This window comes from Stenella coeruleoalba (assembly GCF_951394435.1).
Source record: "Stenella coeruleoalba genome assembly, chromosome: 2".
Lineage (NCBI taxonomy): Eukaryota > Metazoa > Chordata > Mammalia > Artiodactyla > Delphinidae > Stenella > Stenella coeruleoalba.
In genome coordinates, this window is record NC_137147.1 from 116,808,490 (window position 1) to 116,835,656 (window position 27,167).

The following is a 27,167-nucleotide window of genomic DNA, read 5'->3' on the forward strand; positions in this document are numbered from 1 at the left end:
CCATACTGTTCTCCATAGTGGCTGTATCAATTTACCTTCCCACCAACAGTGCAAGAGGGTTCCATTTTCTCCACACCCTCTCCAGCATTTACTGTTTGTAGATTTTTTGATGATGGCCATTCTGACTGGTGTGAGATGACATCTCATTGTAGTTTTGATTTGCATTTCTCTAATGATTAGTGATGTTGAGTATCCTTTCATGTGTTTGTTGGCAATCTTTATATCTTCTTTGGAGAAATGTCTATTTAAGTCTTCTGCCCATTTTTGGATTGGGTTGTTTGTTTTTTTGATATTGAGCTGCATGAGCTGCTTGTATATTTTGGAGATTAATCCTTTGTCGGTTGCTTCATTTGCAAATATTTTCTCCCATTCTGAGGGTTGTCTTGTTTATGGTTTCCTTTGCTGTGCAAAAGCTTTTGTTTCATTAGGTCCCATTTGTTTATTTGTGTTTTTATTTCCATTTCTCTAGGAGGTGGTTCAAAAAGGATCTTGCTGTGATTTATGTCATAGAGTGTTCTGCCTATGTTTTCCTCTAAGAGTTTTATATTGTCTAGGCCTGCTAAATTTTAAGTTACTATTCATCCATCTATTTTCCAGCTTCTGAAATTGTGTTGCTCTTTTCTCTTGCTTTCCTTTCCTAATGAGTTTATGAAAAGAAAGAACGGAAGGAAGGAAGGAAGGAAGGGAGAAAGAAAGGGAAAAGAAGTCTGTTTAGTGAAGTTTTGGGATGGAGCAAAATTAGTTGCATGCATACCATCTGCCACCTTTAGCCTGGAACTGGCAGGCACATATACACATAGCTGCCTCCTTTGTGTCCTTCCTGCTTTAACTTAAATGTCACCTCCTCAGAGAGGCCTTCCCTGACCACTCAACCTGAAATTAGGCCTTCATCATCATAGCACTTATCACTACCTGGTATTTTCTTATGTATGGTCTTCTGCCCCATTAGAATATAAGCTCCACAAGAGCAGACACCTCAGTCCACGTAGCATCCCCAGCTTCTAAAATAGTACCTGGAACATGGAAGAAACTCAATAACTCTGTTTGGAAATATTTTGAGTATCCAATGAGTTTCAACCCTGTGTGTGATGTACCCTGGGAAAAAGAAAGAAAGACTGCCCTGTGTGAAGAAGGAGCAGGGTGTATCCAGAAATAAGAGAGAGGCTGCATGTAAGTCATGTGAGCATGAGCAGCAAGAGAAACGGCAAAGAGCAGGAGCAGAGCTGCTGGCATCTGAAAAGGCCTGTATTTGAAAACTGTGTCTCTGACTTGAGTCAAGGTCATCCTGGGTTTCGGCTGAGCCTCCGCGATGCGTTGGGCTGAACCTCTCAGGGAGACACCCTAGGCAAAGGTGGACACTTAGGACAGGAAACAGGGAGGAAAGCATATCCTGCTCGCTCTTCTTTAATTACTACAGGAGGAGAGGAGGACAGAAACGGGAAACAGACCTGGGGAGCTGCAGGGAAGCAGGGAGCACGGCAGGAAGCTCTGTTCTGCAGTGTGTGAGGCCACAGTGCATGGGAGATGGGAGCTGCTGCCCATTTTATGTACCAGAGATCCTTACCATCAACCGGGGACATTTCGGGGGCCGTTCACATCCCTGTAGGTACTGAGTGTTGTGTGACCTTTATTTCAAAAAAAAAAAAAAAAATTAAAGGTGTTTAGTGTAGCAAATGACACAATAAAAAATTTTTATAGTTACCTAATGAGTGTCAGCTTTTAGCTTAGGAGATTTAGTTTATGTTTTTTCTTTTTTTTCTTTCTTCAGTAAAAAGGTAATACATTCCCATGGCTCGAAATTCAAAAGTCACAAAGCGGTATAGAGTGAAAAGTGCCCTTCTCACCCGATTCTCCAGTCTCCACTGAGGTCTCCTCAGAGGTGAGACGTGTAAACAGATTCTAGTATCCTTCCAGAAATATTCTCTGCCCATCCAGGTTTTCTTTTGGGCACGATTAAATAGGAACAGAAATACTCAGAGTGGGACCTCCCTGGCGGTCCAGTGGTTGAGACTGCGCCTTCCAATGCGGGGGTCGAGGGCGGGGCAGCCGGCGGGGGGTGGGTGGGTTCGATCCCTAGTCGGAGAGCTGGGATCCCTCAAGCCTTGTGGCCAAAAAGCCAAAACAGAAAACAGAAGCAGTATTGTAACAAATTCAATAAAGACTTTAAAAATGATCCACATCAAAAAGATCTTAAAAAAAAAAAAACTACTCAGAGCACACACATGCAGAGACCTTTCCTCTAAGTCAAGGCTAAGGGCTGTGCTCTTCATTTTCGCTGGTAAAGAGACAGCAGTAATAGGACCCAGCGGAGACTGGGGGAGGGAGGGATCTCCTCTCGGTTCATTGGCAGATCACTTAGCATGAAAAAGAACTGTGGTGGAGATAGAATGTGGTCCGCCAGGTGTCAGGTGCTTTTTATTTATTTTTATTTAGGATGGAGCTAGTCTAGGTTTAACGAGGATGGCTAAAGACATGGTGTAGATGTGACAAAAGAAATTATGACTGTCATGTGTGATAGGGAAAAAAGTTTCAATGTGGCAGAGAGTGGCGTTCTCTGAAGAAGGCGCTGTGTGGGATGTAAGCTTGGGAGAAGAAAGCTGTTTTCTCTAAGACACCCAAAGTGTATCTCTTAAAGGGGAGTCACTCCACAGTTGAACTGTGGGGCCCGCAATCAGACAAGGAGTAAAACAAGAGAGCTAGATAGATGGTTCCCAGGTGGCATGCCAGGAGGTTGACGGCAATCGGGTGGGACCCAGGTCTGGGGATTAAGTTAGTATGGGTCTGATATTCCCCAATTGGAGGGAGGCCTGATTCTGAAGGTGAAGCACTTCAGCGAAGTTGGGGAGGGAGCAGCTGGCAAATCAGACAGCTCCCCACAACAGGAGATCCAACTGAACCTATCTGGCAAGGGGGAGGTCTTCACAAAAAAAAAAAAAAAAAAAAAAAAAAGGAAGAGGCAGAAAGGAACGGTTCTGGAGTCAGACAACTGGGTTCCATCCTGGTTCTAATACTTCTTAGCAGTGTGAACCTGGGCAAGTTAAACTCCTTGTGCCTCAGCTTCCTAATAGAGATAATACACAGAGATAATAATAGTCTCTCACAGGGGTGTTGCGTGATGACCTGAGTTAACCACCAATGAGGGCTTAGAACAATGCCTGGCGCATACCTAACTCAATGTTTTTCAGCCATACCTATTATTATTATTTCTTTTTAGCCATATCTATTTTTAATAAAGACCTGTTCAGGCCAGTTTTGCTGGCATAGAGGTACTTGGTGATGAATCTGGACAAGCAGAATCATAGATGGATTTCAGGTAGTGATAGGAAGGGAAAAGAGGGGGTGAACAATAGCATAGCAAGAACACATCAGGAAGAATGAGGAAAAAGGGTTCAGGGTGGGGCTGTTTCAGAGAAAACAGCCTGTTGCAGGTCTACAATGTTCAAAGCTACATTGTGTAAGGGAATTCTCTTGGAAGTTAAATGGAGAAAGTTTAATTTCAATTCAAGAAGCATTCTTTTTGTGTGTCCACTTGAAGCTCAAATTATATTGCTAAGGAGGATGGTCAGTCTGCATAGAGGGAACCCAAGATCTATGAGTCAGGAGACTTGGGTTCTAGTTCTAGTTCTGCCCGAAGTAGCTGATGCCGTATTGAATCAAGTTAATTAACAACTGTGTCATTTTGAAAAGAAGGGGCCAGACCTAGTTCCTAGGCCTCATGAGTATTTAACATTCTCTTATTCTAATCCAAGAACAGGGTCTCAAGAGAATTTCAGAGTTGCTCACCTTTCCCCAAGACTCCTTCCCTCAAATAAATCCGTTAAGACTAAGAGCATCTAGCGTTCCTTTCTTTTTTACCAGGTCCCAAAAGGAGCAAGATTTCTAAAATGCTGGCATTGGGAGAGAGCCACTTTTTCTTTTCCCATCCATTTCAGGAAGGTTGTTTTCAGTTATTCCATGGTCTGCCAAGAGTTGCTTCTAGATTGAAGTAGGAAGAAGTAATGAAAACAACAGAAAAAAGGTGAGATTTGCTTAAAAGAAGCGAAGCTTGTTTTGCCTGATTCTCTGGGAGAAGGTGGTTGGCAGGTAGACTATGATTGTTCAGGTTCAAACTATCCCTTTAACAAACACTCCCTAAAGGGTGGAATCTGGCCCAACCAGGATTATGAGATACTGATTCATAATGCCGATGGACACCGGACATACTAATAGCCTGCCTCTCATAAACAGGCAACAAGAAGCTTACAAACCCTCAAATAAGTGGCATTTCAATTCGGATATTGGGCTAGGGGGATGCGCTGGTTTTAAAAAACTGGCCCAAACTCTGTGACCCTTAGGGAAGGACTGGTTGTTTAGAAGAAAAATCTTGAGTTCTATAGCTCCTCAGATATGGCTGCTTGCCCAAGGGCTATGAACCTGCATCTTGTTTGCTCGTCATCCTGTCAATCATTTTCCTTTTTTTTAAAAAAAGAAGACAAAAATCTGAAGTCGAAAACACCGAATTCCAAGCTTTTTCCAGGGGCGAAGCCCTTATCTCTAGGGCACTGTACTAATAATACTGGCCTGGCCTACCCCGCTCCAGGAACCCCCTAGCCTTCCCCGAGGGGTCCGCACTGCGAGGCGCAAAGCAACAGCCCAGCTCTAAACCCAAAGGTTCCATCACCAGCCAATCGCCAGCTGGGATCCCTCAAGAAAACCAGAAACACCTACGGAAGGTGAATGGCATTAAGACCAGCCTATCCGCGGGGACTCAGCTGAAGGGGTGGGGTCAGAATTAGCCAATAGTATTGAAGTGGTTGTTGTTAGGCGGGAGGAAGACGCCTGCGAGCGTGCGTGGGGCCGCTCCCGGGAAAGGGTGGAAGGAAGCTCGCAGAACCAATGGCCGCGGCGGGCGGGCGGTAGTGCGCATGCGTACTGTGACCTGGGGCTGCGGGCGGGAGGCGGGGAGGATGGGGGGAGGGGAGCGAGCAGGAACGCGGCGGAGGCTGCTGCCGTCGCAGCAGCTGCCGCCGCAGCAAAGAGGCCATGTTGTGTGGTGTGTGGGGCGGGGGGGAGGAGGGCCGGGGGGGGAGGAGGAGGAGGGAGTAAAGCCGAGAGAGGAGACGGGAGAGAGACACCACACACACACGGCACAAGATGGCCGGAGAAGCAGCAGCACCTCGAGCTGTCAGGCGTTCCGCCGCGGCCGCGGGGCCCGCCGGCTGGCGGGGACTTGCGCCCGGGCGGCCCGCAGGCCCGCGGGAGCGAAGCGGCCGCGGCTGGCGCGAGGCGGGCCGCGCGCCGGGGTCGGAGCCCGCGGCAGAGGCGCCCGGGGCGGCCAGGCCCACGACGCGGAAAGCGCCGCTGCGGCAGCGGCCGCGGAGGCTCCCCGGGGCCCGGGCGGCTCGACCCGGTACGGACGGGAGGCTCGGGCGGGCGGCCCGGCGCGGGACTCGGGTGCGGGCGACCAGGAGGTGCCGACCGCGGCGCTCGGACCTGGTGAGTGGCTCCCCGGCTCCTTTTATTGTCCTTTGTCCTTGGGAGGAAAAGCAAAATGTCCTTGAGCGCGCGAGCAGGAGGGGGCGGCGGGCCGGGCCTCGCCGGCCGGCTCTCCCCTAGCGGCCCCATAGGCGCCGCTCTCTGGCTCTCCGGGCGGGAAGCGCCGCGGGGCCCGGGGCTGGGGGCGCGGGGGCCCTGCTGAAGACCGGGCGGGGGGTGGCCTCGTTGCCGGGACCGGCCCCGCCGGGAAAGGGGCGGCGGCGGTGACCGCGGGCGGGAGCCTGAAGGGGACTGCGCGAGGAGAGCCCCTTTCTGTCCTGGTGAGTTATTTTGATATTTAGGGTAAAAAAAAAAAGAAAAATCCTTTTCAGGTTGTCCGACGGGGGAGCTTTTTAACCCCTTTCCGGTGAGGTGGGAACTCATCTTCGTTTTCGAATTTAAAAGAACAATGGAACCCTGACTACGTTTCAACAAAAATAAAACTTGTTTTTTTTTTTTCCTTTTGGGTGTTGGCTTTTAACTCTTTCAAAGCCGATTTTGAAAACGGCTGCAGTGTTGCAGATGAGAAGGTACTTGCTGCTTGTTCGAACCTTTATTGATGTTAAGGTTGTCTTTTAAAAATGCAAGTTGGAGGAGTGCTTCTGGTATTTCAGAAATTACGAAGACAAGTTTACTATGTCGTCAAGGCTGTTTAATGGAAATAGATTTTAATTACGGTGCTAGACGATGACGTTTGATTAAGGTAGTTTATTTTACTGAGTAATTACGCCAAGATTATTTGACATTCTGATGTTTGAACAATGATTAAATCTACTGTTCGTTACTTTTAAAAAGATCATAAGGAGCCGTTATCTGTAACTTAATCACACCTGAATGTTAGACCATACTTGGGTTAGTTCCTAGACTTTTAAAAGTTTAAGTTCATCATTTGATGATTTAAAAAAATAATGTGTATTATCACAAGCCACGGTCGACAGAACTTTTACAAAGGAATATTCTGACACCAAATCTCTTTGTGAAGTTACTTTCTCGTAGTGTAAATATTAAAGTAGGACTGCTCGGTAATGGGCGATGAAGAGGAGCCATATTTGTTGCATTTGTTGCATGCATAAAAATTCAGATATGCTCAAAACGGAACAGTATTTTAATAGTGTATTTTGGTTTTTAAAAAACTTGTAGAGTCCTCTGTATAGTCTAGGAATTTAAAAAAATTGTCTGAGAGGGAATTTGAGTTTAGTGATTTGAAGAACAAACCACAAATGAACAAACCTTTGTGTATTTTAGAATATATTTGTCTTCATCCTGCGGTAGCTCTGGTGTTGTAGAGGTGCAGATCTACGTAAAAATAGTGTTGGGCAGATTTACGTAGTACTTATAAAATCAAAGATACTGGTGTAATGGACTGTGTTTCTGAGGATATTTTTGTCAGTGACATTGTTTTATTTTCCTAATAGCATTCATATAGTGCTACACGTTACATCAGTTGCGCATATCTTGATTTTAGAGACTCTTGGTGTTTAAGTAACAATTTGGTTTTTCAAATCAACATTTCTGAAATTTTTGAGCACTGCAAGTCGTTTGAAATTAATATTCTGAATCTAGTTTTCTTGAATAGCGAAATGCAGAATAATTGCTAGCAGTTTAACCTCATAAGGTCTTTTTACATGAGAAATGGGGGAAGGGAGAGACTGAAAATGTTCTAGACCCCAGTTTGAAATTGAATAAAGGACATAGATACTACATGTTTTAGATTTGCTTTAAAGACAAAGCTAATATCCCACTTGGTGGGATCAAATAACTTGTGGTTTAAAAATTTAAAGTAACCAGTGGCCATTTTAACTTCACTAATTTCTCCTGGAGGAGTTAATTTTTAATTGCTCATAATTGTAAAAGGTATTTCTAGATGGTAAAGAAAATTTTAAGTTGATTTCAGTCTTTAAAAATGGTAAACTTTTCCTTTGTTTTCGTGTATTGCTTGCCATCAAAAGAAGAATAAAAATGAAAACAAGGTCATAATCTTAAATCTGTCCAAAGATGTGAATTTTTTGTTTTTAATCTCAATGCCTTAATCTCTAGTGTTTGTTCATACAACCAAAAGATGAGGAAAATAAAGACTGATAGATATTAAGATAAATAACTGCACCCTTAAAATTTACAGGTAGCGTGTCGATGAGCCATTTCTTGAATTTGTCCAATGATCGTTGTCTCTGGAATATTTTCTCATTGTTTCATCACAGTGAAACTTTGGCCAAGAAGTGTTTAAAAATCAAAACATTGATAATCATCTTCCTTTTTTTTTTTAAGGTAACTTACAAGATTAAAATTATATTTGGTTGATGATGGTTCTGAACAAATACAGCTCTTATTTGAGGTAAGAGTGGGTAAATTTTTATTACTTTGACATAAAAGTAAACTTACTAGGTTTTTATTTTTTTTGATAATATATGTTTTTAGTGAATAGTGATTATGAGTAAGTATCTGAAATAATTTTACAAGGTCTTTAAACCTTTTCATTGTATGAAAAGTGTATCTGCATAGCCATTGTAACTTAATGTGCCTTTTGAATAGTTTAAAATACTGAAGGTCCTTTAAGCCTTTGTTTAGTTTTGGGAACAAGAAAAAATATTATACTTTGAGGAAAACCATAAACCAAAGATATGCTTTTTCTTTCTTGCTATTTAATATACTATGCAAACAATTTAAATCTTTTAAATATTTAAAGAGATAAATTTTTTGGGAAATTTAAGCTAGTTGCTATTCATACTAATGGATTTTAGGAAAGAATGCTTTAAAAATCAGGTTTTGTGAGCATAGATTTTATTTTTTCTTCTATGTAATAAAAAGTTTTAAAACACATATTAGTATTTGGCTATTGGTGGTTCCATCAATAAATTGTTTAGAATATTGTTTTTTTTCCCCCAAAAGGTATGCCATTTTGAAGACTGAGACCGTGGAATTTTATCCTTGAGGATAAAGGAAATCTTTGCGATAGTCTGTATTTTATATAGCAAGTAAGTAAATGTTTTTATGCAACATCTGAAATCTAATAGCTACCAACAGAAGAATATCACTAAAGTTTGTCAGTGCGACATAAACTGTAGACCTTATCTTGAAAAAGGGATAAGAAAAAACCCATCAAATTCTTTACCTTACATCAAAGCAGTTCTGTGTTAATGTTAAAATAGTTGATACGTGTAATTTACATCAGTAGTGAGACATTCAGTATTTTTCAATTAAATGGTTTAGAATTATGGTTAAATCAGTAGTTGAGTCATCAGAATTACGTATCTTTACAATCTGAAATGTACATTCTTTAGCCATTTTTTTGGTGATGCAGATTACGTTTTAGAAATGGCCTAGAATTTTGTATTTGCAGATCTTATGATTTATCTTAAAAGAAGTATATTTCAAAAACTTAATAGACCCTCTCATATTCTAGTTATTATGTAAAGGATTTAAAATACTCATTTTACCTGTTTTTATGAGTCTTTTTTCCATACAGGTGCAAAAATAAGTTATAGGAAACTAGAATGTGACTAAAGAGACTTCTAATCTATAGCGTAGTCTTTTTAAAGCATAAAAGGAAGAAATAATTTCAATATGTGTATGGTATTTTGACATCTTAAAATTAGATACATGAATGAGAAAAATATGTACAGAATTTTCAGGAATTACTTCTTACTCTTAACACTGAAAGGGGACGTTACTGTCAAGCAGTGTATATTAGGAAGGGATTTATCAGAGGAAATATATAATGAGATACCTTGGGAAGTTTTAAAAATAGCCAAATAAACAATTAATTAATGTAAGGGCAGGTTTACCTTTGTCCTTGTAATTTTTGTGGAAAATTCATCGTTGGTGTTGGCTTATTCTGTTGATTCAAATAGGTGATAAAGGTAATATTTTTATTGCTTTTGCTTTAGCTTTTTTTGCTTTTCAGCCCTTTTGCAGTTTGATCAGATTTGTGTTTATTATAGTGTACAAAAGAAAACCAAATGTTAGACCTTTAACAATGTTTTAAAGATGTAACATATAAAAAAGTTAAGACGTCTTTCATCCCAAGGTCGTTTAACGTAAAAATGCCAAGGTTAGGGTTTCCTCTTTGTAAATGATAGGATATTAGGTTGGCATTCAGATGAGGCTGGGCACTGTTATAAAAATTGAGAATTGGGCCTCTTAAGACACAAATGTATGTGAAGTTTAACCTAAGTTTAAGTATAAATTGGCAGTAATTTATAATGGCCTACCAAAGGCGTAATTTGAACCCATAGAATAAAAAACGAATGGTTAAAGAAGATTAGAAATGTTAAATGAAAATTTGTATCTTTTTTAGTCAAGTATTAATAATTATAAAAATAACTTAAGTGTTGTAGTAACTCCGAAGTTAATGTAATGGAGTGTAGTTTTCTTTTTATCACCAACAAGATAAAGGATTATAAGTCACATTTTAAAAAGACCTACATGTACTTCGACCTTCATGATAATATTTAGAGTCAGTGTTTTGAAATCTGCTGCTGAGCCAAGCCTGTAAAATTGGCAATATATTTGGTGGACAGAAATAATGGACACATGGGGGCAAATATAACTGAAGATACTGTTGTTTTAAATTACTGTATTTCATAAATACATTGTTTAGTTTACTACTATTTTCTGCTTAAGAACTGAAGTGATAAATACTTAAATATTTGTTTTTATTTTAGCATTTTGAATTCTTGAATCATAAAAGTCACCTGATCAAGTTGGTGATTGGCTTGCATTGCGTTTGTTATTATTGGTAATAACTGTTTAAAAAATTCCCTGGAGTTCCACAGAAATGAAAGAAGCCATGCCCCATAGTTAACAAAAGGTTTTCATGAACTACGACATAATAAGAGGTTGGATTATGTGGAATAGGTAATTTTGAATATAAATTTTCTTTCAAGTTTCGTTTACTGTTCAGTTTCTTGATTATTTAAAAATTTGGACTGCGGACAACCAATTATTTTACCTTTTCTCCTCTGATTTTCTTCTTTGTTGAGAGGCATAAGGGGAGAAATGTTAATTTGAGGACATCTCCATCTTCTGCATTAATGAGAGGTGTGTGATAGAGTGGAAAATATAACTGTGATTCAGCAGTCAGGAGACCCAGCTTCTAATGTAAATTAGCCCTGTAATCTAGACGATTTATTCACTGTGGACCTTAGTCTCCTAATTTGTATAAAGTATTTGGAATTTCCAATTTCTTAAGATACATTTTTGCTCCTGAATTGTGTGGTAAAAATAGAGTGTCTAGTTCTCTTAAACTGTAAAGTAGTTTTTGTAATTTTTGCATTGCAAATCATGGATGTTATTTCTTTGTTGAAGTTATTTGAATAACATGAAACCTGGGCGATAGTGCACCTGACTTTCCTAATTTTAGGTGTTCTAAAATATTAATAAATAGTATAAATGCAGGCATAATGGAAAGTTGATCTTAAAAAGCAGTTAAGGTGTGAAATTGTGTTTAAAAAACAAAGATTTAGAATGCTGCAGTGAAAGCATTGTTTTGATTTTTTTTTCCTAATTATTAAATAATTTAAAGATTAGTGTATTTAATGTAACATTTGCAGCTGACCATTGTGAGTATAAATGATGATTTATAGCTTACATGCTTGACTAGGCTATATAATTTCCCTTAAGAAATCTATATTTCAAAGATAAATATCCTCATCTTACCCACTGCCTTTCCCTTCCAGATTGAGCGGGCCAGTACAAACTTTTAATTTTCAAATTGACTTATTTCTGCATATAATTAACTTTTACAACTTAAATTCAGGGATATTCTGGACTTTATAAATAAAAACTATGCTATTTGATTGTTTACATAACTTTCAAGTAACATGTTTCCTACAACGGTTTTATTTATACTTTGTGTACAGCTAGATAATCCAGTGTTTTGGAAAACAATCTTTGTTTTTTGAAATTATACTACTTATTTGAAATTGAATATTTCCCAAAAAGCAATTATATCCTAATGTGTGTATTACATGGTAGTCAAAATCATTTTAATTTAGGTTATCAAGCTAAATATTTTGCTTAACTTTAATGCTTTATGAGTTGTGACAGAGTTTTCTTATGACTGTTAATGACTTTATCACTAGTACCTTATTTTTGTTGGTGGTTTCTTATATTTCACAGTGCTCTCGGATTTTATTCTTAATTAAAATGTAAAAATTGTTTTCAGGACTTCAAAAGGTGACAAAACCAAATCTAAGAAAAGCACAAATGGGCTAGTAATGATAATATTAAGACTTGACTAAAGTCGTCTTTGCCTTTTATTATAAAATGAGCAGCAATCAAAGTTGTTATTTATATTATACCTATAATTTCATACTAAATGAGGATCCTCGATACTGCAAAATATTAAAGATAGGAGTATGAGCAAAATTATCAACTTTTGTAATCTGCTTAAGGTGAACTTGGCTTACCCCCCTTTAAAGGAAGGCAGAGTACTACTTTGTCAATTTTTGGTAAGGAGATCGAGTGGTAGATTACATTGGTGTCAGTAATTTTTGTGGTGGTGCAAAGTGTGATCCAAGTCCTCTGGTTTTGATGCAGTGAGCACCCCGAGCCACATACTTGTACTGGTAGGTAGCCTTTTTATAAGCGTGTTGTCAGACTAATGTGATGGGTTTCCCTCAGACATTTCTTTCGGGGGGATTCCTTAAGTCATTTCTGCCCTTCTCTTAGGGGTTAAATCAATTTATTTTACTTGACTGATTTAGGTTTTGTCATTGTTCGGTGTAACTGTCTCCTTTATAAGATCAGATTAAATTTGGAAGCTTAATAATGCTGTGTTTCTTGTAAATTGCTTCATTTTATCAACTTGTTGGGAGGATATTTTAGCACCTTGCTCTTGAAAGAAATCTTGAAACAGATCTTACTATTTCTTGGCCTATGACTAGTCAAAACGATTAAAGGGATTTAAATTTGGTAAGATACTCAGGAACTTGCTTTATAATTTGAAAAATTGGAAACCTTGGTCATGGAAAAAGCATTTAGGTAGCTTAGTTTTAGCTTAAATCCTAAACTTTTGCTTTCTAAAAATCCTTAAATTGATACACTTTAATATTGAACTTTTGAACAAAGCTTTTTGGGTAGTTCTACCTATTATTGTGATTATTATAATCATACTTTGGCACAGGAGTGACTGGAAAAAGTATATACCTGTATTCAATTTATTTGAGATACAGGAAACATCTTCCATGTTTATGAGGTATTTCAGTCTAACCAGTGAAAAGTAATGGTTATCAGTAACCAGATAAAAAGTAATTTTTATCACGCACATATTTTAGAAAGGGTTAGTGTTGTGTAGGTCAATATAATTAGTAGAGAAAAAAATTTGAAATTATGCTTAAGGTTTCTATCCTAGAATAGAGTTGATTAAAGTACATGATATTATGAAATAATATAGTAATATTGAAGAGTGAGAAACATGGCCTTGCCAGGTTGGTAATGGAAGCTTTCCTTTAGAAGTCTGGAAAGCAGATTAGCTGAAGGACCAAGAGATAAAATAGTTCTGTACTGTTAAGGAAGGAGTGATGTTGACTCTGTTAAACAGCTGTTTTGCAACCATGACTGCCTGTTAGGGAGCCCAGATTTTTACGTAGGAAGTTCTTGGGGCCTGAGACATAACGTGCTTTTATAGTAACTTTATTCTACAGGTGAGCCCTGTGAACAGCCAAACTTAAGATCCTCTGGATCAGAACTTTTGATTTTCTGCTTGGACTGTATTTATAAATACATGTATGTCTCGGTCTTCTGGCTAGTGATCCTGTTAAGATGTTGAAGTTTCCAAATAAATCTGTTTTTTTCTTTTTCTGTACATACAATTATATTCTTTTTGATTTCTACAGAAATATGAATCCTGAGGCTGAATTATCTAAGGGGCCAGTACAACGAAAATAGATGTTGGTGAAGAATTTATTTAGTAAGTTTTCCTCAATTTACATGTTTAATTTGTTTTTTAATTTTAAATATGACTTTAGAAATTTTGAGTAACTGAGTCAGAGTCTGTAAAAATATAGAGGGATTTAGTGAGGCTCAAAGCAGTACAAAAATAAATCAGCATGGTTAGATGTATATGAAGTTTATTATTAAAATCTTGCACGTTAATTTACTCCAACCTTTTATTATTTTCTACTTTTTTTTACTTAAGCTCAGGCAGAGTTAAAATGGAAAAAACCCTACATTTGAACATGCTTTTAATACTGCACCCTAGGACTTCCCTGGTGGTCCAGCGGTCAAGACTCCACGCTTCCACTGCAGGGAGCATGGGTTCGATCCCTGGTAGGGGAACTAAGATCGCGCATGCGCTGTGTGGCCAAAAAAACCCACAAAACCCTGCACCCTAGATCTGGGTGTTGGTAAACTCCCCCCTATTTTTATAAGTAAAATTTTATTGGAACACAGGTATGCGCTTTCATTTACACATTATCTGTGTTTGCTTTCCAACTCTGGCTACAGAGTTGAGAGTAGCTATAGCTAATGGCCACAAACCCTATAAAATGCTTAGTATTTTTTCCTGTTAGGCAACCTTGCGTACTCTTTCCCTGGATCCTTCCTTTTTGTCAACTTCACATGTGTAAAACTCAGAAGCCCTTAGGTTCTCTTGGTAATAGAGCATACTTTTAATGGATTTCATTGTTAGTAATTCAAATAAATGAAGTAATTATGAGCTTTCCTTAAACTTGAAAGGCCAACAAAAAGTTTTTCTTCATACTGGGGTTTTGCCTTGATATTAGAAGGTTTGGTTACTACTACTACTGTGGAATTTCTAATTCCCCATCTGAGAAATAGTGGGAAAGAGTTAGTGGTAAGACTGTAGAAATGGATTTGGATGAATTCTCAAAAGCATTTATTATTGACAGAACTTTTTAGGTATGATAATTATTTAGTAGTTGTTTCATAAAAGTAATTTTTTGAATCACATTCGGGAATCTAGATTCTAGATGATAATCTTTGCTTCTAATTGCTACTTCAACTTCTGTTGTATAAATGGCTACTAGAGCCTGTAAAATAGTGAATATTTTTTTTTTTTTCGATGGGGGATGGTGAGAGCAGAGATGAAAACTTTACTAATGTAGTGTAATTTATTGACTTCATGCCTTATATTTTAAAATGATTGCCTGGCACATAGTGGATGCTCAATAAATACTTGTTGATTTATTGTATATACTTGCTATTAAACATTATCAACTAGTGTTTTGGGTCTAATCTAGTAAAAAGTGAAATTCATTATTTATAATGCTTTAAATACTAATTTTTAGATATGCTTGAATGCCAAAACTTTGACTCAGTAAAAGTTACAAGAAACCACAACTTTCAATCTTTCATGGACATGTAGTCAAGTTTTAAACTAAAATGGGATAATGGGGAAGATTTGATTTGATTGTAAAAACCTTAAGTAAGATGACTCTTTCTTAGCATAGTTGAACAACATAGTTTAGCAATGTTGTGAACAGCTGGCTGGGTTTTTTGTAGTTAGTTTTTATGCCCACTTTATTTAGGACCCAGATTTGTTAATAAGTTTTAATCCTGTTGAGGAGTCAAGCTTTTTTGGTAATAAGACAAAATATGTGAAGTCAGTATTAAATGTTTTCAAATTTAAAGACAATACGAAGATTGAAACTGTCATAAGTACCAAGAAGCTTAATTACACGATGAGAATGATCATCATGTAAGCATCAATTTCTGCTTCTTATTGTAATTTTGTACCCATTTGTCCCACTGGTTTTACAGTAACAAATTGTAGTATTTATTAGAGCCACTTGTTTAAAAAATTAAGAGTCATTAATCTTTTTCCTTGTACTCTTTCCCTGTCCCGCACATTTTTTGTTGCTATTAAAATGGGGGTTTGCTGGGAAGTAGAGGTAAGGAAATTGAACCCCTGTTAAACACATCCAGTAATGAATCACTTGCTTGCATTTCAAATAACAACTTATTTTACAATATCCCAGTGTTTTTTTGAACAAATTTACTGAATTAGAATTTAAGACCTCCTTGCTCAATTTTATGTTTTTAATTTCTGGATGTATAGTATTTGGGGATTTTAAGCAGTAGCAGGTACTTATCACCTTCTTACCATAGAAGTTTTTTCTTCTTGGAAATTATCTTAGAACAAGCAATTTGTTCTTAAAAAAAGGAGGTATAAAATAGTGAACATCATAGTGGAAAAATTCTCCTAACTTTTCATAATATTAGCTTGAAGCTTGTATGTTTGATGATGGAATTCTAGATCAAACCATCATCTCTGCAGTATGTTTCCAGTAATTCACAAATCTGGAAAGATGTGGAGTAGTAGGGCTTAGATACTAAACCCTACTCAGTTTTCTGTACTGATCTTATTTTAATGCAAAATGAAATGCTCTTTAAAGCAGAAAGTGTTTTGTCTTTTACAAGTTGACCCCATGATCCTAGAGCTTTCAGAGATATCATGGCCACTGGAATATAAATTATTTTGATTCATTAAGGTTAGTTTGTAGGTCCTCAGGTACTTTGGTTACTGTGGTATATTGGAGGTCTATTTATTGAGGTCCTTCTATATACCGGGTAATGTAAAAGCTATAAATGTACTAACTCATTTAATCCTCACTACTACTGCCACGTAAGGTAGGTACTACTGTTACAGATGAAGAACTGGATTTTGTTACCCAGAAAATTTCCAGGGTCAGAGAACTCATGCCTGCTTTCTTTTTCACTTTTTAACTTTGCTTATTTGCAAATTTAATTTTTGCAAGAAATTGGAATTCCATGAAAATAAATGGATTTTATTCCTAAATCCTTTACTGTTCTTTTAGGTGCTTTGGTATTTGAGCACTTTTGCTTATTAACAGAATTCTTACTTCTGGGTTTTCATTGGCTTTATAGGAGTGCAGATTGATCATGGCTTTCTTGTAGCATTCTTTTTCTTCTCCTCCCCCCGCCTTTTTTTTTTTTTTTTACCATGTTAAATATATGACAGTGTATGTGATAGCACGACCAATATGCTAGTATTTTTTAGTCTCTATTTTTGCCACACAAGCTGGTGCATTTTATTAATTAGTTTTGATATGGTTTTAATATCATTTGGCTTTCTTTTGAAATTTTTTTTAAAAATGTCGTTTTAAAAAGAAATTTCTTATAGTGTCTGCGATGAGTTTTTTACCTCTTGTGGCAGAAGAATATAAAGCACGGAGTTTATCACTTAATGTACTAGATTGAATAAAGTGCACCTATAGCCATTGAAATGACTAGCTTGATATGAATGCATTAATGTCACCGTTCATCATAATAGTATTTACATTCCCAACTCATTGAGAGATTGATCCTGCATTGTAACAGTAGAGATGGGGAGAAATTGGTTTATAATTAACTCTGCAAGAGGAATGATGGTGTTTTTATTTTTATACTTCTATATAGAAATATGTCCCTTAATTGTAAGGAGTGAACAAGTGGAAGATATTTTACTGATATGGGGAATAAATGAGTTATTTTTAGTTCTCCTTTTAGGCTGGAGAGAAATCGGCAAAAAATGTTTTGGGAGGAATAGCTTTCGTTTGATGCTTATTACTGATGTTGTGATGCTCATTTTCAGTATTTTTTTTAATGAGTGGTGGTGTCTCTTGGTTAATCAAATGGTTTATTAAGTAGATTTTTGTATTGTATATAATAGACAAATCCTCATTGTAGTTTTGGAATCAAGGTACTAACTATCTAATGAGCAAAAAATGTCCTTATATTTAATAATCTCCTAGTCAGTCACTCAGACTTCATTGCTATAAATTTAGTTGGAGAGCTGCAAAATTTATAAAGAAGACCAGGGTTAAAACTTATTTTTCTAATTATGTTTTATCATGATGAATCAGGACCATTTATTTAATGGTAAAATATCCTGGCTTCCTTTAATCTCCTTCAAATTATTTAAGCAATGAATTTTTTTAAAACAATGAGGAACATTTGATGTTTTTGCAATGAGAATATTTGTATTGAATTTGAAATCTGATAGCATTTTATGGCAAATATCAAATAAGGCAGGGAAATATTTTGCATTTCTGATCATTTTGTTTTCTAGTGGCTACCTATTTCCTGCATTCTCGTATATGTAGCTAAAGATGGTGACATCTATATTGGCCATTTGTGTTATCTATGCAAAATTAATTAAGATCTGTTGGACTGAAAAACTGCTATGATCCACTGCTTTGGTTTTTTTTTAATCCTTTAAGATTCTTTTCCATATTTAGTTTTATTTGAAGAAGCTTGGAAAGTTTTCTGCATTGAGATTTAGAATCCATAGTGTTGCTGTAATTTAGCCTTCCAGAATTTTTGAATTTGAATTTTTGTTTTCACTTCTCATGTAGACAGTATAACAACATTACATTTAACTATTAAAAATTTGACTCTTCACTGCCACATTTTTATGGTTACTGTGTATCTGTGACAGTAAAAGAACTTTGTTACTGGTGTGCAGTTTTGCCATGATTCTCTTACTGAGAAGTATGTGCAGCACATACAACTTTAATATAATACAGTTTTATAGTTTAAAGCGGTTATAAAATTATTAAAGCTTTGTGTATGGTAAGAGTATCTTCAAGGTGGGTGGATGTTCTCTGAAGGAATAAGATTATTGATATTCCAACAGCATTTTTTTTCTTTTAATGTTTTCATCAAGCACCCAGTCAGCTTGAAGAGTCTCAAATGGACCCTACCACTGAGAAATCAAGATGGCAGTCCACTATGGGGAATTGAGAAAAATGGATTAATACAAGAGTGCTGTGATAATATACAACCAAGACAGGGTTCTTTTAACATGGATTTCATGAAATGAATGAAGATATAGGTTTCTTACCCAGCACAAATGGACAGTGAATTTGACTTTCTAGAGACTTTGTATCATTAAGAACATTTTTGACATTTGGAGAAGAAAGATGGCACATTAACAGATGATAGTTTGTATGCCTGGAATCTTTTGCAGTTTGATCTGTATGAGTATGATCTTGTGGAATGTTAACTTTAATAAAATTTCTAACACTTTAAAATTTCTCAGTTTGGGCTTTTTTTCTTTAAGCTGAAGCTTCATTAAATACTCGGTGTCGCCTTAAATAACACTTTGACCTTTACAGTTGCCCAGCAGTAAAGTGTACTGAATAAAGCTGGTAAAATGGAAATGGTGTACTGGAAAATGTTTTACTTGGTTAATATTTGTCTTTTTACAAAGTTGTGGAAATTTGTGCTTTAAAAGATGGTTGTCCAGTTAAAATGCTATTTTATGCTTTCTTGAAACATCTTACAAAATAGGTTAACCAGTGGGTAATAATAGAATGTTTAATTTGCTGTGAGATTTTAATGAACTTTTAAAACAAAATGCCTTTTGCCTCAAAATTCAGCATGAGTGATACAATATTTTTCTGACTTTGTTTTGATGGAAAAGGTCCCTTTTACCTATACTTATTAAATATTATAAATAAAACATCTTGCAGAATATCTGAACACTTAAATTCAACTGAATCCTCCTATTGTCTTAATATTAGGTGAAGAGGTGTTGGATTTATAAGGGAAGGTAGGGAGGTCCTTAGGGTATTCACAAAAGGACTTGAAATTTTGGTGTCAATAATGTCTGCAATAGATTTTATGAAATAGGATTGATTACTGTATTTTTATTACTCTGTACATTTAGGAATTTAGAATAAATGAACCACAGTATGTCATAGATAACTTATGTTTGAATCCTAGGTGAATACTGGTTTCATTCATTGATAACTAAAATCAGTTTCAGTTACTATTATGGGGTGTAGTAGGCTTTTGATAAACCAAATGAATTGTTGATTAAATTTTCCCGTTATACAGAGAAGAAGTAACAGTGCAGCTTTAATTTTCTTTTGGTGAGAAAGTGTTAATCATACCATGTTTGTGATTAATGTCAAATAGCAGGGTATACATGTAGATGATCAATATATATGCAGTATTTGTTCTCATTGGCTGATTTGAGTTGGTTGGTTTGTATAAATCAAAATTGAGATTTTGGATTTTGATTTTGGTAGAGAATTATCTTGTAGAAAGTATGGGATTGAAGCTGGGTTTTGATTATGGATTTTACATTTACCTAGGTGCGACATTGTTGCTTTTGTTGGGTATAGATCTAAAATGGATTTCTCAGTGAGGGAAGGACAATTGTTCTGGCAGATAATAATGTTGAGTAAGGAAAGTTGATTTGATTTTTTTTTGGTTGTGTGAATGTTTTCTTGGGGTGCTTGTTGAGAAAGTGTTGAATAATTTGGTTTTGGCATTAGTAAATTTGTTTCCTTAGATCTCACGGTTTTGATATTTAGGAGAATTTGCCCTGTGACATTACTTTGATAACTTTCCATCAGATATGACAGATTGTTATTAGTTTACCATTGTTGAAATGGGTATATACTTAGAATTTGATTAGATATACAAGGGAATGGTTGAGATATATGTGTTGTGTTGGTTTTGGAGGTGGAGTTTCTTGGGTTTGTTTTTTCATGGTAGTTACATGCTCTTGAATTTAAGAACATTGTTTTGCCCCCATATCAGTGTGGTATGAGAATTTTTTGGGTAAGGTTTTGGCAAGGTTATATAATGGGTTAAAGAATTTTGTGAAAGTACGAAGAAAATTTGAGATTCTTGAATAAAAACTAGTTACATTAATTTTTGCCCTAATGCAACTGAACACTAGGGAGGCGCTCTTGAGTTGTACCCCTTTCTTCCAGTTGGGATGGAAAATTCCCCCTTAAACTTAGTCCTTAGATAATTTCTAGGCTTCCTAAAGAAGGCAAGACTTGAATTTAATTTATTAAGTTGAGGTTTTGCTTTTATTTAGAAACCATTTTACCCATGGTGGGGGGTAGTTTTTAAAAAGATTAATACTTAAGCTGAGCTTTATATACTCTAAGAATTATCCCTCTTTCAAAATGGCTTGATAAAACACCACTTCCTGTCCAGAGAGGAAGTTATTTTAGCTCAAGGACTGAAATATTTAGCAGATCTTTAGACAAAAGGAACAAATTACATTTCTCTCTGGCTTAAAAAGGGTGCTTGAGCCAGAGGGGGTTAAGAAACCCTCCCCCCTCCCCCTGATGGGGTGGTCTGGAGGGGCAGGGAGAGGTGGGGGTAGGGGTCCTTAGGCTCCCTGGGATGGAGGATCTTTTTTTTTTTTTTTTTTTTTTTTTGGTGGAGATGAAGGGGTGGGTCTATGGTACATCACCTGAGTTGTGGGGTAAATGTAGAGAGTGTCAATCAAAGGCAGAGCTCTCAGAGCTGGGAAGGAGGCTCTAGATGGCGGCTGTGCCTTAGAGAGAGCGCGCTCTGCTCCCTGCCTTCGCCTCACTTTACGCAACTTTCCCTAACTTTCAGGCAGCCTCAGGGGGCCCCCGCAGCCCCCTGCCTGTCCTAGTGACTTACTGGGGTCGATTCGAACCTTTTTTAGGGAGAAAAGCAGCTTTTGGGAGCTTTCTTTTCGTGCCTTGTTGGAAAGAAGCAGCCGTACTGAGAGCCCAGGTCGTTGTTTTTTCCAGCTTAGAAGCCATGGCGCACCTCCATTTTTGTGCGCTCTGCTAATGAGGTTTTTTTTCTTCCGGACCCGTTTTAGGATTAATTGTTGCTGTATTTTTTTGACCAGTTAACATATTTGAGGATAATTTTATTTATTTTTTGTTTTTTAACGGAGAATTTTGTTTTTATTTTTAATTATTTGGATCTGATATTTTTCTACTACTAGATAGGACTCTTGCTTTGGACCTACTACATGGATCAGGTAAGTTCATGATCATTAGTGATAATTTAAAAGATTTATATGTTTATGTTTGCTTTATTTTCTGTAAATATGAGAAATTCCTGGATGACGCAATAAGATACAGAGATTGTTATTTGTATCCAGTGTGTTACTTTGAGAAACTTTCCTTATTGATAGTGATGATTCTCCCTGTTCGGTTTAGCCTGTTTTTATGTGTTTTTTTTTAAAGAAAAAATAGAAATATTTTGCTTTTTGGTGCTTAACCGCTGTTGTGTTATAACAATATCGTTACATCGTCAGGACTTTGTTCCTGATAATAAAATCCATCGATAGAAGCTGGGACCTTACCTTTCTTTCAACTTTTGACAGTAAATACCTGGGCACAGGACTTCAAAGCAAACACAGATTCCCCCTCCCCCTTAATATTTAAGAATTAAAAGATGATGAGAAATAAGGACAAAAGCCAAGAGGAGGACAGTTCGCTACACAGCAATGCATCGAGGTATGAGCTATCAACTTTCTTCCTTTTTTCTTTTTTTTTGGGGGAAACCTCAGCTTACATTGTTCACCTTGACAGACAAGGATAGCTATCTGTTTTATTTTAAGTATTTTACTAATTTGGATTCGTTTTTTAAAGCGTGACCTTGAGATTGCTAATATGCCACACCCTAATTTTTTGGTAGCAATTTATGAAAGTTAAGTTGTGACTTAAGGCCTCTTACAGCAGTCAAAAGGTAAGGTACCTTTATTCAAGGGGGCCTTTCCTGTAAACTACAGTTTTTTTGTCAATAAATTTCAGTTTTTAGGTTTTCGTGCTGTAGGAAAATGACCTTGTCGGTTTAGCCATTGCTGCATTGCACCATTTTACATACAAGGCAAATTTTTTCTTTGAAGAATCTAGGATACCCAAACTTGTAACTGAAGGCCATAGAGGAGCCTTGTGGTAGTAAATTATAGTAAATAGACATTTGAGAAAGTTATATGAATGAAAAAATGTACATTTTAAAATGAAATTGCAAAAAGGACCCTTTGACTGATGCCTCTCAGTTTATATTTTTATTTGACTCTGTATTTCTTTTGATACTCTTGACATTTTAGGAAATTTTGATAAGATTTATCAAAACCTTTACTCTCGATGATTACAGTTCCTGCATTTATGAGATCAGACCTGTGATCACAGAAATCTTGGAATACTATTAATATGCTTTTATTTTGTGTTTGCTACTGATTGTAATTGTATGTTTTATATTTAAAATACTTTATGGTTTGCATTTGTATGCTTATATTCAGACAGTGCTCTCTGGTTGGTAGATGTAGTATTTTATCCTTGCATTTTAGTTGTAGCTGCTTTAAATTTATTGATTTATTTCGACAGAGTCGCCTGGAATGCTTTATCTCCTGAAGCTTACAAATGTACTGTTTGTTCAAATCATGATTTGTTTCACATTTGTTGGAGTTCACCATATTAGTGACTAAGTAATAAAGCCTCTAAGATGTTTTGTTGTATGAAAAGCCTCTAAGATGTTTTGTATGATCTGTATATTAATTTTTTAAAGTATATATGAATGCATTTCTTGATGTGTGTTCTATGAATTGTCATGTTATAAATTTTAAATCATGCATTTAACAAGAATTTGATTATATGATTTTTTTTCTCCCCAGCTTTGCTCTTTTATAATTTTATATAAACAATATACTTTATTATTAGGTTAGTGATTTGAAAGTTTTGAAAATGGTTTTTTAATAATGTTAAATTTTTATGTTTTATAAGACTTAAAATATTTTGACCCTTGCTTTTAAAAATACCTTTCCAAATTCTTTTGCAAATTGAGTTGTCACATAGTTTGGATTACTGTCTTTGGAATTGAATTGCCCATGTATACCTAGGTTAGATTTAGGACAGAAAACTTCTCTACTGATTCTAAACTGACTTTTCTGAAAAGTGATGGTGATTTGAACAAATAGGAATCCCCAGGTATCTTTGACAAATTATTAAAGATTCAATACCTAAAATTGGTACTCCCTTGAGTGTATGATTTGCATATCTCACATGGGTTTTGGCTTTCTCAGGCAAGGTTTGTGGTTAACATCATTGATCAGACTCTGCTTTCTAATTTAAAAAAATTAAGCGGTGTTGTTATTCTTTCTTTTAATGATACTCTGACCTGGAAAACTACATGGAAGTTGCCATGCATTTGTCTCCTGGTAATGAGGTTGCAGCTTAACTAGAGGCATGCACTGTACTTTTAAATGTCTTTTTTTGTCACGTATATTTTGATTCATATACCTGATGAGTGTCAAAAAATATTTGAGAGACTCCTTGAAAAGAAGATGGAGTGTTAAATTACTTTTACCCCAAATTGCATACCTTAATACATGCACATAATTATGACATCACTTCCTTTTAAAATTGTAAAGCTATAGAATGTTAGTGGTGTTTTATTGTAGTAGATTAATGTTATTTTTAAGTGAGCTAAAATTAAGGTGACTGTTATGGTAGCCAGAACTTGGTTCCTTAATCCATCAGAATTTCTCCATAAGGACCTAGTTTCTGTGGCATAAAGTCTATAGCGTTTAGGGAATACTACAGATATCCACTTTTGCAGCCTGAGCCACAGGAGAGGAAGGGAGGAGTTTGCAGGTCAAGTAAACTTTTTGGTCTGAGATTTACTTTAGCACCTGAAAGAATTGAGTGTAAATTTAGGTATGGCTGGTATGCTCCAGTTTTTGGAAATAATGGCAATACTTAACAGTCATTTTGTAAGTTTGTTGTTCTTTTGAAGTTAATGCTTAAGTATAATGTTATACTTTGTATATCATGATTTTTGAAGGTTAAAAAGTTCACTTTCAAAAACATTTTAAAGATACTTGATATCTAAATTTTTAAATATCTGAAACAAAGTTTTCGTGATAGACATATATAGAAAGGTATACCACACACTTATCTAAAATAATTTGCGGTTTGGGGTAACTTCAGTAATATCACAAAATGGAAAGAGAAGGAAATGTGAATGGAACTGCACACAAAGAGCTGTGTGTTCTAGGACGCTGCGTTTTCAATTTATCATAAGAACTGAAACAGTTTATTAAATTTATCTCCAAAACGTCTGCCTCTGAACCAGATTTTATTTTGATAACCTGAGGTGCGGGCAAAATCTTTTTAATCAGCCTTTTAGTTGTTACTCTAAAAGGCTGGGGATAGTTAGAAGTTGGCATAATGCAGTTGCTTGTGGAGTGGAACAGGGAGTTTTTTAAGTGGCAGCCATTTTATGATGCTGATAATTCTTAGGAATCGGGATTTTTTGAGAAGATTGAAAATAAAGCGAATTGAAACCTGAAATACCGAAGTATCTCCCCCCTCCTCCTTTTTTGTTCTTTGGTACTGAAATAAAGGGCAGCTTGGTAGTTAGCGCCGGCAGCAGCTCTCTGAGCCCCTGGCATCTTGGTGCAGGTCCAGCTCAGTCACAAAATGGCTGTTCCTTTGTGCCGCAGCGCTGACAGACATACTGCATTGCACTGTGTACTCGCCAAACAGCAGGAAGTTGCCGTGCCGAGTTCAAAGGCCGGCCGGCGCCGGCGCCGACTGCTGATTGGCTGTGCGCGCGCTTGGTAACAGCGGGTCAACAGCGGCGGCCTGTGGACAGGCTCCGCCCTGCGACGTCAGGCGCCTCGTCGCCGGGAGGAGCGAACGCAGTGACGTTAGGCTGCGTGCGCAGCCTACGTCGTTCCTCTTCGCCTAGGCAGCCGCACGCCAAGGGCCACGGGGGTGGGAGCGGGGGTGGGAACGGGGGAGGGGTGGGGGGGAGGGGAAGGGAAGGCTGTCTGGGACTTTCCGGTGGGCGCCCTCCTGCGCGATTTCGCCCCAGGCGGCGCCCTCCATCCAGCTCTGTGGCCGTCTCCACCCTGCAGCGTGTATTTTTTGCCCATCCCTAGGAATGGTTTTCCTCATTTAGAAGCGGCTTCTGCTTTTGGAGAAAGTAAAAGGCACTAATCGGAAACCTTCAAGTCGAAAACCTGCCAGTTTTTATCGTTTTCGCTTTCCTTTCTCATATCCTAGCGGGTCTTCTTTTTTTTTCTTTTTTGTGTTCACTGTGAAGAGATTAGTGAGTTTGTTACCATTGACCAAAAGCGTTTCACTATCAAGAGGAGATATTTTTATTTTAATTGAAACTTGTTAACGGTGTTACAGCTGTTGTTTAATACATGGCTCATAAACAAAGGGAAGATTATTTGAACTTGTCCCCGTGCATTTTTACTTGGTACCAAACATTTTCTCAATTGGCATTTGATGGCGAAAAACTCAGGTCAGTATGTGCAAAGTGATTTATTTTTAAGATTAACAACGGGATAGTTAAGTAGAAAATAGCTAAAGATATTCACCTGACCAGTAACTACTAGGTTACTAATATTAGGTTAACTTAAACAACAGAATACAGCAATAGGCATCCATAACTGTGCAAACAGGTGTTAGAAAACAACTCTTCTTAAGTGTTAAAGCACTTGCTGAAGAATAGTGACTCCCAAAGCTTGGCCAGTAGTGGAATTACTTGGCAAAATCTTAGGAAACTTCTCAGATCCCCCATTCTGGAAATTTTAATTCAATCCTGGTAGACTTGTTAAAATGCTGTAATGATGCTCATGGTCTGCCTTGTTTGGAAACCCTTGCAAGGATTTCTGGTTAAAAAAAAATCATAGCTTACCAACGGTGACTGTAATTTGGTCACACGTAATGAATTTAAGTAAGGAAAGACTATATTGGTGTTTTCGTAATCGTACCCTGGTGAAAAGTTTTTTCTAAACTTTTGGAGTGTTTTTAGCAATAACTGGAATGATCTGTCACATAGTTGGCAATAGTTCAGAAATTTTTTATTGAGTAAAAGTATGGTACTTTGAAAGAGATGTTTACCTGGGCATATCATGAGTTTCTGAATAAAGTTTATAGAAGATAAAATTCACTACATTATTAATTGGTTTTGTAGGTTCGCATAGTCTTGGTTCTTTACGAAGAATTCTTTGTGGAAACTTCAGGTGAAATTGGGTTTTCAGTTTGTTTTATAGACTCGTTCATCAAAGCTTCTGTAAGTGATTTTTAAAGTATATGCTCAAATATATATGATGAAATTTTTAACAGTCTTAGGGACAAATACTTAAGAATTTGATGATCATTAACATGTTAGCAACTTCTGAAGGTGATATAAAGCAAGAAGAAGAAAGGTTCTTTTTGTGTATTGAGACTGAATTCTGGTTAGTTGTATTAAAATTTTATTTGCTAAATACCCTAAATTAAAAGATAGAATTAAATAACACTGCAGTGGTGTTCCAGGATATGAACTGCTCTGTTGTAGATGTAATAAATATTGTTACTATGTGAGTTAAAATGAATATTATGATATAGCAGTATATCTGTGAACAGTTTGCATGCCACTTGGAGCCAATTAACTTTAAAGAACCAGAGTATTAGGTCTGTTCATTGAGCTTTCTATGGGTTTTCCTCCTGTGTGCAGAATGTAATGAAATGGCAAGAAAAGTGCTGATTAATCTTTCCTCTTTCTTTTGGATTCTTGTTTTGAAAACCTGCAGTTTCCAGTTGATATTTGGCTCTTTGGAGAGTAACATCTTTTGTAAAGGTTAAGCAGTTGCAGGAAGGTGGGCAAACAGTATTTCATAAGAAGCTTTAGTTATAAAAAGTTTTAGCAAGTTGTTGTTTGAGAGATGAATCTGGAAGTTTAGTTGAATTTTACCTGACAGTATGTGAAACTCACAGATTTTATAATTGATTGGTTTACTTACCCCTTCCCATATATAGCAAACCCTGACAACTGTGAGAGATACCTCCTACGACCACCTATTTTCAGACTCCTATCATTCATTACTTGTGACCAAATTACAGTCACCATAAAATGTGGCACAGTCAACTTGCTCCTGACATAAAAATTAAGTG

General features: G+C 36.9%; 2 protein-coding genes across 9 annotated transcripts in view; both read left to right on the plus strand.

Annotated features, from left to right (window-relative positions):
* Window positions 1–5,106: 5,106 nt before the first annotated feature.
* Window positions 5,107–19,357, plus strand: LOC307182804 (uncharacterized protein). 3 transcript variants are annotated; one of them, XM_079914325.1, is made up of 5 exons: window positions 5,107–6,044; window positions 7,780–7,846; window positions 8,401–8,486; window positions 13,350–13,423; window positions 18,143–19,357. In XM_079914325.1, the coding sequence occupies exon 1, from the start codon at window positions 5,134–5,136 to the stop codon at window positions 5,593–5,595; it is 462 nt and encodes a 153-aa protein (XP_079770451.1). In that variant the 5' UTR covers window positions 5,107–5,133; the 3' UTR covers window positions 5,596–6,044; window positions 7,780–7,846; window positions 8,401–8,486; window positions 13,350–13,423; window positions 18,143–19,357. The 3 variants fall into 3 exon arrangements, with proteins under 3 accessions (XP_079770451.1, XP_079770452.1, XP_079770453.1); XM_079914326.1 differs by having other exon boundaries at window positions 5,107–5,795; window positions 18,143–19,356; XM_079914327.1 differs by having other exon boundaries at window positions 5,107–5,475; window positions 18,143–19,354.
* A 363-nt stretch (window positions 19,358–19,720) lies between these two features.
* The window catches only part of CHD2 (chromodomain helicase DNA binding protein 2), a 124,466-nt gene continuing 117,019 nt past the window's right edge, over window positions 19,721–27,167 (plus strand). For 4 of the 6 annotated variants that reach the window (XM_079910695.1, XM_079910697.1, XM_079910700.1 and 1 more), the window contains exon 1: window positions 25,033–25,530. In XM_079910695.1, the coding sequence (XP_079766821.1) occupies window positions 25,430–25,530 (101 nt within the window). In that variant the 5' untranslated portion in view covers window positions 25,033–25,429. Of the gene's footprint in view, window positions 21,248–21,595; window positions 21,729–25,032; window positions 25,531–26,205; window positions 26,305–27,167 lie in introns of those variants that run through there. The other 2 variants (XM_079910696.1, XM_079910698.1) reach the window with 2 other exon arrangements.

What these genes read in the sequence shown, in the direction of transcription:
- LOC307182804 (XM_079914325.1), top strand. Translation starts at nt 5,134, where the DNA reads ATGGCCGGAGAAGCAGCAGCACCTCGAGCTGTCAGGCGTTCCGCCGCG.